Source organism: Pelophylax lessonae (genome assembly GCF_965119305.1).
Source record: "Pelophylax lessonae genome assembly, chromosome: 3".
NCBI lineage: Eukaryota > Metazoa > Chordata > Amphibia > Anura > Ranidae > Pelophylax > Pelophylax lessonae.
The window spans coordinates 71,493,127-71,505,068 of record NC_138770.1 but is presented as its reverse complement, the minus strand read 5'-3'; the positions used below and the strand labels follow the sequence as shown (position 1 = coordinate 71,505,068).

At 43.5% G+C, this 11,942-nt stretch overlaps 1 protein-coding gene across 1 annotated transcript; it reads left to right on the top strand.

Moving 5' to 3' along the window:
* Positions 1 to 568: 568 nt before the first annotated feature.
* On the top strand, positions 569 to 1,501 carry LOC309551072 (olfactory receptor 5AP2-like; the record flags this gene model as incomplete). Its single annotated transcript, XM_082251514.1, has 1 exon — positions 569 to 1,501. One exon carries the CDS (start codon positions 569 to 571, stop codon positions 1,499 to 1,501), a length of 933 nt encoding a protein of 310 aa, XP_082107640.1.
* Positions 1,502 to 11,942: the final 10,441 nt, after the last annotated feature.

The window sequence follows — 11,942 nt, the reverse complement described above, 5'->3', positions numbered from 1 at the left end:
CGCCCCTATGTGAACGGGGCCTTAATCAGAGTTGGTGTTTTATTCTTGTACAAATATAATTTTATGTTTTGAACGGTATTTCTTAACTTTTGCAGTTTTTATTAACTGCTATCTTAATAAAACATTTCAGTATTACAGATAAGCTATGTTCCAAAATGCTGGGAACAACACATAGAGGAGTATCTATCCCAAAAGGGTAATGGAGAAAATAAACGGGACTATATGATACCCAATGCGTGAAGGAACAAAACGAGAAAAGGAAAATGAAGGAATGACAATAAAATAAAAATTGTATAAACTTTATTCCTACAAAAAAGCCAAAAAGGCCCTAAAATAGACAACCATAGATAAGTACATACTATACTATACTATACTATACTATACTATACTATACTATACTATACATACTTAAAACAATGCAAACACATGAAAGACTGTAAATACATGAGGTAAAGCCCAGTTTACAAAATACAGTAGAGGTATGTGGACAGAAAACCCCCTTTCTGCATTGTTTTAGTATGTACTTATCTATCATTGTCTATTTTAGGGCCTTTTTGGCAGTGTGACCATGGCAGCTGAGAACCAAAGTACAATAATACAATTCATTCTACTTGGATTTTCAGACAATCCCAACATGCAACCATGGCTGTTCCAATTATTCTCACTTTTCTACGTGACCACACTGGCCATTAACATTCTCCTTATAGTGGCCATCAAAACAGACAACCATTTACACAATCCTATGTATTTATTTCTTACTAATTTGTCCTTTTTGGACATCTGTTATACATCAATTATTGTGCCCAAGATGCTACTAAATATTGTTTTGTCAATAAAAACGATTTCATATTCTGGTTGTATTTTTCAAATTTATTTGTTACTTTTTATGGGTGTGACAGAGTGCATACTATTGGCTTTCATGGCCTATGACCGATATGTGGCTATCTGCAATCCCCTACGTTACAATGTTATTATGAATACAGTCTTTTGTACCAGGATGATTTCCTTGTCTTGGATGGCTGGGTGTAGTATAGCCTCCTTTGATATATTTTTTATAAGCCATTTAAAGTTCTGCGGACATGTCACTATTAACCATTTCTTTTGTGAAGCTCCATCCTTCCTCCAGCTATCCTGTGGGGATATCTCAGTAGAAAACATCATACGTTTGGTTGGTGGGTCCATATTGCTTCTAATTCCCTTGTGCCTCATCCTCTTTTCATATATACAAATTTTCCTAATTATTGTGAAACTCCCTTCTGGACGATACAAAGCCTTCTCAACATGCACATCCCATGTTATCGTGGTGGCCATCTTCTTTGGAACATCCATTTTCATGTACATGAAACCAAGAAATTCAGACACTGGAATGACAGACAAGATGGTGTCGGTGTTCTATACAAGTGTTACACCAATGTTAAACCCTTTAATCTACAGCCTAAGAAATAAAGATGTTCAAAAGGCTATCGGACAGTTGGCAAGGTGTACAATTGTGCTAAGGTGACAAGCTGAATAAACCATTTGACAACTGTTCATTCATCAGACCCAAAACAGGAACTATCTGAGGCCAAAACTATCTATCTATCTATCTATCTATCTATCTATCTATCTATCTATCTATCTATCTATCTATCTATCTATCTATCTATCTATCTATCTATCTATCTATCTATCTATCTATCTATCTATCATCTATCTATTAATCTATCTAATCTATCTACCGTTGTTACTCATTGCCACTAGTCTACACTAAAAATCAGAAACAAATATGTGTTTTCAGATCATGTGATCACCATGACAGCTAATCATGTTGATCACATGAGGTTTCTTTATATACAATGTAAAATGTAAAAATAAGTTGCGCTATAAATGAAACATATAAATTGAAATATGGTGAAAATAGTCCGTATATTGTCCAGAAATTTGGAAACAAAATGAGGTAACTTGTGCAGGTACCGCTTACCGGAAACAAAATGTATGTAAGCCAATCAATAAGACTCCAATAAGCCTCAGGTGGTGGACCCAGGTGGACCTCCGGTTCCAACGTAGATCCCTCAGTGGAATGTTGACATGTGTAATACAAAAAAACAAAACGCCATAGCGTAAAACCAAAAAACAACAAAGGATAGAGATTGACACCCAAAGTGAGTGGGAGCACCAACTTTCCCGTGTTGAAAGGTAAATTAAGGTGTGAAAGAGTAAACTTGACCACCACAGAAGCTCAATAGGTACTTCTTACCAGAATTAAAAATAAAGAGTCACCAGGTAAACCAAAGGATTCCCCCAGTAGGACAGCAGCTTACCACAGAGATGAGTGTGAAGAGCATATAAACTGATAGACTGGTGGGTCCCGACCATGCAAACCAAAAAAGGAGAAGCACCGCCAATGGTTAAACACCCTTACCGACTCCAGGTAATATAGGGGCAAAAAAGATGTTGAAGGAACTAATCCAATAAGACCTCCTCACAAGGAACTCAGGATGCCGATGTGAATCAACCATGGAACATAAAAAGGCACGCCATAGCATAAAACCCACGGATATTTTATTTAAATAAAGAGAGACACTTACAAGCATCAGAAGATATAGGCCAAAAGGAGAGAGGTAACAGCCGCCGGCCGGACTGCTCCGCTCGCCCGTCCTTCGTGGACAGTAACGTGAAGGTGACGTCAGCACGCCGTGACCTGACGCGTTTCATCAAAGGAGAATATCTATCAGTTTATATGCTCTTCACACTCATCTCTGTGGTAAGCTGCTGTCCTACTGGGGGAATCCTTTGGTTTATCTGGTGACTCTTTATTTTTAATTCTGGTAAGAAGTACCTATTGAGCTTCTGTGGTGGTCAAGTTTACTCTTTCACACCTTAATTTACCTTTCAACACGGGAAAGTTGGTGCTCCCACTCACTTTGGGTGTCAATCTCTATCCTTTGTTGTTTTTTGGTTTTACGCTATGGCGTTTTGTTTTTTTGTATTACACATGTCAACATTCCACTGAGGGATCTACGTTGGAACCGGAAGGTCCACCTGGGTCCACCACCTGAGGCTTATTGGAGTCTTATTGATTGGCTTACATACATTTTGTTTCCGGTAAGCGGTACCTGCACAAGTTACCTCATTTTGTTTCCAAATTTCTGGACAATATACGGACTATTTTCACCATATTTCAATTTATATGTTTCATTTATAGCGCAACTTATTTTTACATTGGACTTTTGGGGTGTCGGTCACACTTGAGGTTGCTGCTTTACACACATATTTTGGGCTAGCGCAGTTGTTTCTATTTTGTTTATGTTTCTTTATATACAAACCTCCACTGGTTCAGCTGTCACTGTGCCTCACATAGAGAGAAGCATAGTGAAAGCTGAAGATAACAGGATATCTGTCACAGTGTAACACAATGTGTATAAAAGTAATCAATTCATGATTTTTTTTTTAAAATGAAACTGCTATGTGTAAAGTGATCAAACATGTTTTTTGTCCAAAAAGAGTTCCAAATACAAAACCTTGTATGTATTGTAAAATATTTAGGTTTGGTAAATTAGCCATGGGGCATTGTCAAATTTAACCAGCACATATCAACACTGCTAACTTTCATGTGGGCATCTGGGCTGTCAATTACTGTATCTCTGCACATGAAAGAGTTAGGCATCAATAATCTGTGTACAATGAATGTTATGGTCAAAATGCCTCAAAAAGTTAATAAAAGTGTGTTGTAAGTTCAGCTGATCAGCAGAGATCAGCAAAATTGTCTGATTTGCCAAAAGAGTGGCGGCATTTGGGTCAAAATAATTTATCAGCATTAAGTTTTTAATAGGAAAGGCAAAATTAGGGTTAGAAAATTGCCTTTAACCACTTGCCTACAGGGCACTTTTACCCCCTTCCTGCCCAGGCCAATTCTCAGCTTTCAGCGCTGTCACCAGCGCCGGCCAGTGTGTTGGAGGCGCAGGGGCGCCGCCCACCCAATCCATGCGTCCGGCCCCCTAATCTGCATGCAGGGCGCCGGACACATGGGGCTTAATGGTTTTTTTTTTTTACATAACCTGATTAGAGCCAGAGGCTCTAATAGGGCGATGCAAAGGGTGGGCTCGTTGCGCAGAGCAGTGCGTCCCGAGTAGGGATGATCGAACTTTTGAAAAGTTTGGTTCGCCCCTGTGACACCCGGATTTTTGTTGCAGGCGTTTTATTGGGCTTTTTTGTGGACGTGTTTGGAGGCAGGCATGACATCAGAACTTCTGTGTAGGGGTATATATACACACACACATGTATGTATATATACACCTACACATATATAGGTGTGAAAGTAGCAGAACACTATGCCAGCGCTAATGAAATAATTAGCAGGCATAGGGCTCCGCTCCTATCACACCTATATGTGTGTATGTGTATAAATACATATAAGTGTGTGTGTGTATATATACCCCTATACAGAAGTTCAGATGTTATGCCGGCCTTCAAAGACGCCCCATAAAAAATGCCTGCAACAGCACACCTGGACATTTTTATTGCAGGCGTTTTTTTTGGGCATTTTTTGGGCGTCTTTGGAGGCAGGCATAACATCTGAACTTCTGTATAGGGGTATATATACACACACACTTATATATATTTATACACATACACACATATAGGTGTGATAGCAGTGAAGCCCTATGGCTGTTAATTATTTCATTAGCACATCCATAGGGTTCTGCTACTTTCACACCTAAATATGTGTATATATATATATATATACATATGTGTGTGTGTGTGTGTGTATATACCCCTACACCGAAGTTCTGATGTCATGCCTACCTCCAAACACGTCCACAAAAAAGCCCAATAAAACGTCTGCAACAAAAAGCAGGGTATCACAGGGGCGAAGCCACCATCCTATTCTATTGCAATTCTAATAGAAACAAACTTTTTTCTATGGAGAAACGAAAAATGAATGCTGCGATATGGTGATATATTAGTGCCTCAAAAGTTCTGCTGTGCATAAAATCAAAAGGATTTTGAACGTGAAAATACAAGGGAACAGCACAGATTTGCTATAATGAATATTAAAGTGCTTATCGTGAATAAATAATTATATATAAGTATGAATATGGCAAAAATGCATTCAATCACTAAAAAACACCCCGTGAAGTGAATAAATAAAGTTCATGAATATTAAAGTCCATAAATCTCAAAACCGGCCAAATAATATTCCAAACAAGTGCTTCAACAGGTAGCCAGAGAAAGGTATCAGGTAAAAAGCCAGATAAAATATATAATACGGTGCTCAAGTGCTAGAAATCCTGTGCAAATTCATGCTGCAATGGTGTGGTGATAGGTGACTTTTTTCCTCTCCCCCAGGATGTTACACTTACCGGACAATGTGGACCCCTAGACAGTATAGTGTAAGGGTCACACGGGCAGAGTCCGGCATAAAATCGAGGCAATATTCCTTTGGTCTTGGTTAGGGCCACTTGGGGGTCTCCTACAGGCTCTCACCAGAGTAGGACCATAAATGAAAGGAATAAAATCCCAATTTTCGTCGGTGATAACGCCCAGTGGGAGGGCGAAACGTGTCGACGCAATTTCCGGTTCCATGCCTTTCGTAAAGTCATTTCCGGTAGCGGTGGAACGCACGCCGGAGCCAGAGGAGCCCGCTGCGCACCGTGATCCCAGTGATCTGTGATACCGATATGTGATTGTACACCGCCTGTCTTTACTTCATTAAATGTGAGTGTTTTATCAGCAAGCTTAATAAACATAAGTTTTTAGCAATATCACACTATTGGGATTTTCTTCCTTTCATTTATGGTCCTACTCTGGTGAGAGCCTGTAGGAGACCCCCAAGTGGCCCTAACCAAGACCAAAGGAGTATCGCCCGGATTTTATACCGGACTCTGCCTGTGTGACCCTTACACCATACTGTCTAGGGGTCCACATTGTCCGGTAAGTGTAACATCCTGGGGGAGAGGAAAAAAGTCACCTATCACCACACCATTGCAGGATGAATTTGCACAGGATTTCTAGCACTTGAGCACCTTATTATTTACCTGGCTTTTTACCTGATACCTTTCACTGGCTACCTGCTGAAGCACTTGTTTGGAATATTATTTGGACTGTTTTTGAGATTTATGGACTTTAATATTCATGAACTTTATTTATTCACTTCACGGGGCGTTTTTTAGTGATTGAATGCATTTTTGCCATATTCATATTTATATATAATTATTTATTCACGATAAGCACAAACTTTTTTCTATGGTGGTCACCCTGACATGGAAGGGTTTGGTCACCCTGTCATAGCAGTCAGAGTCAGTTCACCCTACACTACATTACGGTCACCTCGAGTTCGGTCACCCTGGCATAGTAGAGTCAGTTCACCCTACACTACACTACGGTCACCATGAGTTCGGTCACCCTGGCATAGCAGAGTCAGTTCACCCTACACTACATTACGGTCACCTTGAGTTCGGCCACCCTGGCATAGTAGAGTCAGTTCACCCTACACTACATTACGATCACCTTGAGTTCGGTCACCCTGGCATAGTAGAGTCAGTTCACCTAAAGTACATTACGGTCACCCTGGTATGGCAGCAGGCTAAGTCAGTTAAACTACATTACGGTCACCTTGGTATGGCAGGGTATAGTCACCTAACCTACACTACGGTCACCCTAACACTTTTACTGTCCCTACAGAAACTAAATTATTAAATCTAACTATGATGGTATACAGAACACTAACTACACGGCATATCCCTTTCCTCACAGTAAAAGAGCAGCAGGAGTAACACTAATGCTTGCACTCTATTCCACATCCCTGTATTTCTGTGCTAGAGATTTGGCGGGGCTAGCTTATATACTGGGGGGCGTATTCACTAATGATTGGCCTCTGGACCCCCTAGTCACTCCAATCAGCTTTTCCTAATGTTTCTGGGCCAATCACGGGCTTTTTAAGCCCATTTCCTGACCCAGTGCATTTTGGGCGGTTTTGGTGGCCGAATTCCAAACTTGTTGGGCAAAAAGTTCAAAATTCGGCCGAATTTCAAACAGCCAATGTTCGGGTCGAACCGATGGTCGACCCGAACCGTTCGATCATCCCTAGTCCCGAGCCCACCAATTGTGTGACAATAGCAAATGAAAATTTGCTATTGCCACACCAATCCTCCTCCTGGCCAATCAGAAAGCGCGTCCAATATGCGTTACGCAGTGCTTCTTGATTGGCTTCAAGGCAAACCCCATGCCATTGGGCGAGAAGGAGGCGGGAGCGGGAGGACTGCAGGAGACGCGCCGGGGGACAGAGTGAGGAGAAGCCATCGCCGCCGGGACTGAAGAGAAGCCGCCACCAGGTAAGTGCATTTGTCTCCGGGGGGAGCCCACACTGCATTGAAGGGGGCACGCACGCTGGTCTCTGCATTGATGGGGGTATGCTGTGGCGCTCTGCATTGATTGGGGGGCACGCTGTGGCACTCTGCATTGATTGGGGGCATTGATTTGGCGCTCTGCATTGATTGGGGGGCACGCTGTGGCACTCTGCATTTATTGAGGGAATGCTGTGGCACTCTGCATTGATGGGGGCATGCTGTGGCACTCTGCATTGATTGGGCGGCATGCTGTGACACTCTGCATTGATTGGGGGCATTCTGTGGCACTCTGCATTGATGGGGGCATGCTGTGACACTCTGCATTGATTGGGGGGAATGCTGTGGCACTCTGCATTGATTAGGGGCATGCTGTGGCATTCTGCATTGATTGGGGGCATGCTGTGGCACTCTGCATTGATTGGGGGGCACGCTGTGGCACTCTGCATTGATTGGGGGCATGATGTGGCACTCTGCATTGATGGGGGCATGCTGTGGCGCTCTGCATTGATTGGGGGGCACGCTGTGGCACTCTGCATTGATTGGGGGCACGCTGTGGCATTCTGCATTGATTGGGGGGCATGCTATGGCGCTCTACATTGATTGGGGGAATGCTGTGGCGCTCTGCATTGATTGGGGGCATGCTGTGGCTCTCTGCATTGATTGGGGGCACGCTGGTCACTCATTTTTCTGTTTGCACCCACCCAAAAATTTTAAGGACCAGCCGCCACTGGCCGTCACACTTTCAATGGAAATTGCGCGGTCATGCAAAACTGTAACCAAATTAATTTTTATCTCTTCTTTAACTTCCCTGGCGGTATTCCCGAGTGTGGCTCTGGGTTAACTTTCAGTACCGAAAGTGGTAACCCCGAGCCACACTCGGGATTACCCCACAATGTTACTCACCTTCCCTGCGCTCCCCCGCCATCCTCCCCGGCATCCTGACACTCTCTCCCCGCTCTATGCACGGCCAATTGCCGGCAACTGCCTTCCCGTTTCCTTCCCTGTGATTGCGATGCAGGGGGGTGGAACCGGCGGCAAATTCAAAAGTGTAAAAACACCAAATGACATGATACAAAGCTGTGATCCTAACGGATTACACTGTATCATGCCATTTCACCATAGGATTGCACCTGGTGATTTTTCCAGTGCCCTGCCTGTGCTTTTCCATTGCTTTGTGCCTGGAAAATTTTGAACGACCATGGTGTCCAAAATGCGTTCTTTTTGCACAAAAGCGATTTTAGACAACCGGAAAACAGCAACAGCGAAACGGAGTTACTTGAAGAACTGAGCGATAGCAATTCGTGGGAAAATTGGTCACCAGGTACGGAAAGTGATGACAGCGACGATTCTGATGTCTCTTTCTGGCACATAGCTTGGAATTTGGGAAGTATATCAAATGATTCTTCAGAATTTCCAACGGAGCGATGTGCCAGAAAGAGACATCAGAATTGTTGCTGTCGTCATTTTCCGTACCTGATGACGAATTTTCCCACAAATTGCTATCGCTCAGTTCTTCAAGTAACTCAGTTTCGCTGTCGCTGTTTTCCAGTTTGTCTAAAAGCACTTTTGCGCAAAAAGCACGCTTTTTGGATGCCATGGTCGTTCTCAACTTTCCAGGCACAAATATCTGGAAAACCACAGGCAGGGCACTGAAAAAGTCACCAGGTGAAATCCTGTGGTGAAATGGCATGATACAGTGTAATCCGTTAGGATCACAGCTTTGTATCATGTCATTTAGTGTACTTACATTTTTTAAATTGCCGCCGGTTCCACCCCCCTGCGCCGCAATGCTCACAGGAAAGGGAAGCGGGAGACAGGTGCCGGCATCGGCCGAGCACACAGCGGGAGGACAGCGGGAGGATGGCAGGGGAGGACGGCGGGGGAGTACGGCGTGGGAGGACGGCGGGGGATCGCAGGGGAAGTTGAGTTTTAAAATGTAAAACAACAGATTTCCATGCAAAACAAAGTACAGCTTTTAGCACAGAAATCCTGACATAATCAGACCTCAGACCGCCAGGGAGGTTAAACAGATAGAGCTTTCTTTTGGTGGTATTTATTCACCACTGAGGTTTTTTTTTTTTTGCTAAACAAACAAAAAAAGACCGAAAATTGTAAATAAAAGTTTTCAGATTTTGTAAATGGGTAATTTTCCTCCTTTATTAATGTCCACTGATGGGATGCACTGATGGGCACCGATAGGTTGCACTGATGGGCACTGATGAGGATGCAGTAATATGCAGCACAGATGGGCACTAATAGGCCTCACTGATATGCAGCACTGATAGGTGACACTGGTGGACACTGATAGGCAGCAATGATGGGCAGTAGAGATGGGCCAAACACCCCTTGGTTCAGTTCTCACCAGAACTCCCGAACAAAGTAAAAGTTCTGACCCGAACACCGAACCCTAGTGAAGTCTATAGGACCAAACTTGACAAATCAATAGTGCCCATTTTAAAGGCCATAAAAAGGGTATGGGGGCCATGTACTGCCCTGTGAGATATGTATCAATGCGAAAAAAAAAGTTTAAAGAAGATTGTTTTTAAAGAAGCTTTTACTGATGCCTAAACTGAAACAATAAAAATGAAACATTCCTTTAAATATAGTGTCTTAGATCCCATTAGTCTGTCCGTAAAGTGACACATCTGTACCATGTATAGAACCTATTGCAGCAAAACTGACATTTCCAAAGAAAAAAAATTACATTTAAATTGCCGGCAATAGAAAAATGAGAAAAAAAAAAGGTGTAGGGTCCCTCCCCAATCCAAACCAGGGTCTTTGGAACCCCATGCCAAAATCCATAACAGACCCTTATTTCAGAATTCAGCCCCGCAGGCCAGTTCCCCCACTCCTGAACAATACTAGGCCACATTCCTTCAACATGGGGGAATGCTTTGGGGTGAGGGGCTTTGCCCCCCACCCCAGAGCACCTTGTCCCCATTTTGATGGGGACAAGGGCCTCATTCTGACAACCCTGGGATGTGGTTTTGGGGGTCTGTGGGTGAGGTGCTTATCGGAAACAGGAAGCCCCCTGTAACAAGAAGTTCCCCAGATCCTGCCCCCCATGTGAATGAGTATGGGTACCCATTCACCAAAAAGTGTCAAAAAGTAATAAAAACACAGAGACAGTTTTTGACAACTCCTTTATTAAAAATAAAATCTAGATTCATCATCCTTGATTACACCTGGACCCAATAAAAGGGAAAAAACCACTCCACTGACAACTAAGGCTAACCGCGTACTGCAGGCTCCGCTGTTTGACAGTTCTTATATAAGTAAGGGGCGGAGTCACCTGGCAACGTCATCTGGTGGTACTGCCCTTTTGTGACATCACCAACCCAGCATGCGTTTGTTCACTTTAAATGAAACAATAAAAACGAAAAAGTCCTTTAAATATAGCGCCTGGGGGTGCCTTTAGTCTGCCTGCAAAATGGCACATCTGGACCATGTATAGAACCTGCTTCAGCAAAAATGAAATTTCTAAAAAGTCAAATCACATTTAAATGGACTCATGGTTGCAATTAACGGCCAGCAATAAAAAAAAAAAAGGCATAGGGTTCGAGCAAGCAGCATGGCAGGCCAGGAAAGGGGGGGGGGGGGGGCGAGCCTGAACCATACCAGGCCATATGCCCTCAACATGGGGGGGGTGCTTTAGGGCAGGGAGCTCTGTCCCCCTGCCCCAAAGCACCAAGCAGTCTCCTTTGCTGAGTAACAGTTCTTAAAAAGGTAAAGGGTGGGGCCACCTGTTGACTTCATCTGGTGGCCCTGCCCCCTTGTGATATCACTGACATAGCATGCACTCAATGGTGACGTCACCAGGTGGCCCCACGTCTTAACTATTTAAGAACTATCACCTGACAGAGCAGGCATTTGACGCTCAGCCTTCCTCATGAACAGAGCTTTTTTTTATAGGTCCAGCGATGCGGCAGGCATCATGATTGACCATGGATCTACATTGGGGGACATTGTTTTATTGTTTTAAAAAGTTTTTAATAAAGCACTTGTGTAGTGTTTTTATTTATTTTGTACTTTTTTTTTTGGTGAATGAGTAGGGGTAAAATGTACCTCTACTCATTCACATAAGGGGGGGGGGGTGGGATCTGGGGGCCACCTTGTTAAAGGGGGCTTCCAGATTCCGATAAGCCTCCTGCCCACAGACCCCACAACCCCCACCCATGGTTGTCGAGAAGAGTCCCTTGTCCCCATCAACATGGGGACAAGGTGATTTGGGGCAGGGGGGCAGAGCCCCCCTGCCTCAAAGCGCCCACCCCCCTGAAGGCATGGATGGTTCTGGAGGGGGGAGCACTTTCTAGTCTTCCCCCTTCCTTGGGTGCTCGGATAAGGATCTGGTATGGATTTTGGTGAGGGCCCCATGCATTTTTTTTATTTTGCCATTTTCTTTTTATTTTCTTTCTACCTGATTTATTTTTATTTTTTTGATACCTTTCAGTAGGGAAGCCTGCTGACAGCTGATGACTCATCCATTTTTAAGGATGTGGCGGTCTTTAACATCATATTGACTGTGCATTTAGTGGGCGAATATTTTTGTGACCCAAACTGTTCACCCAAAACACTAATAGGCAGCACTGATGGGCACTGAAAGAAGCATTATTG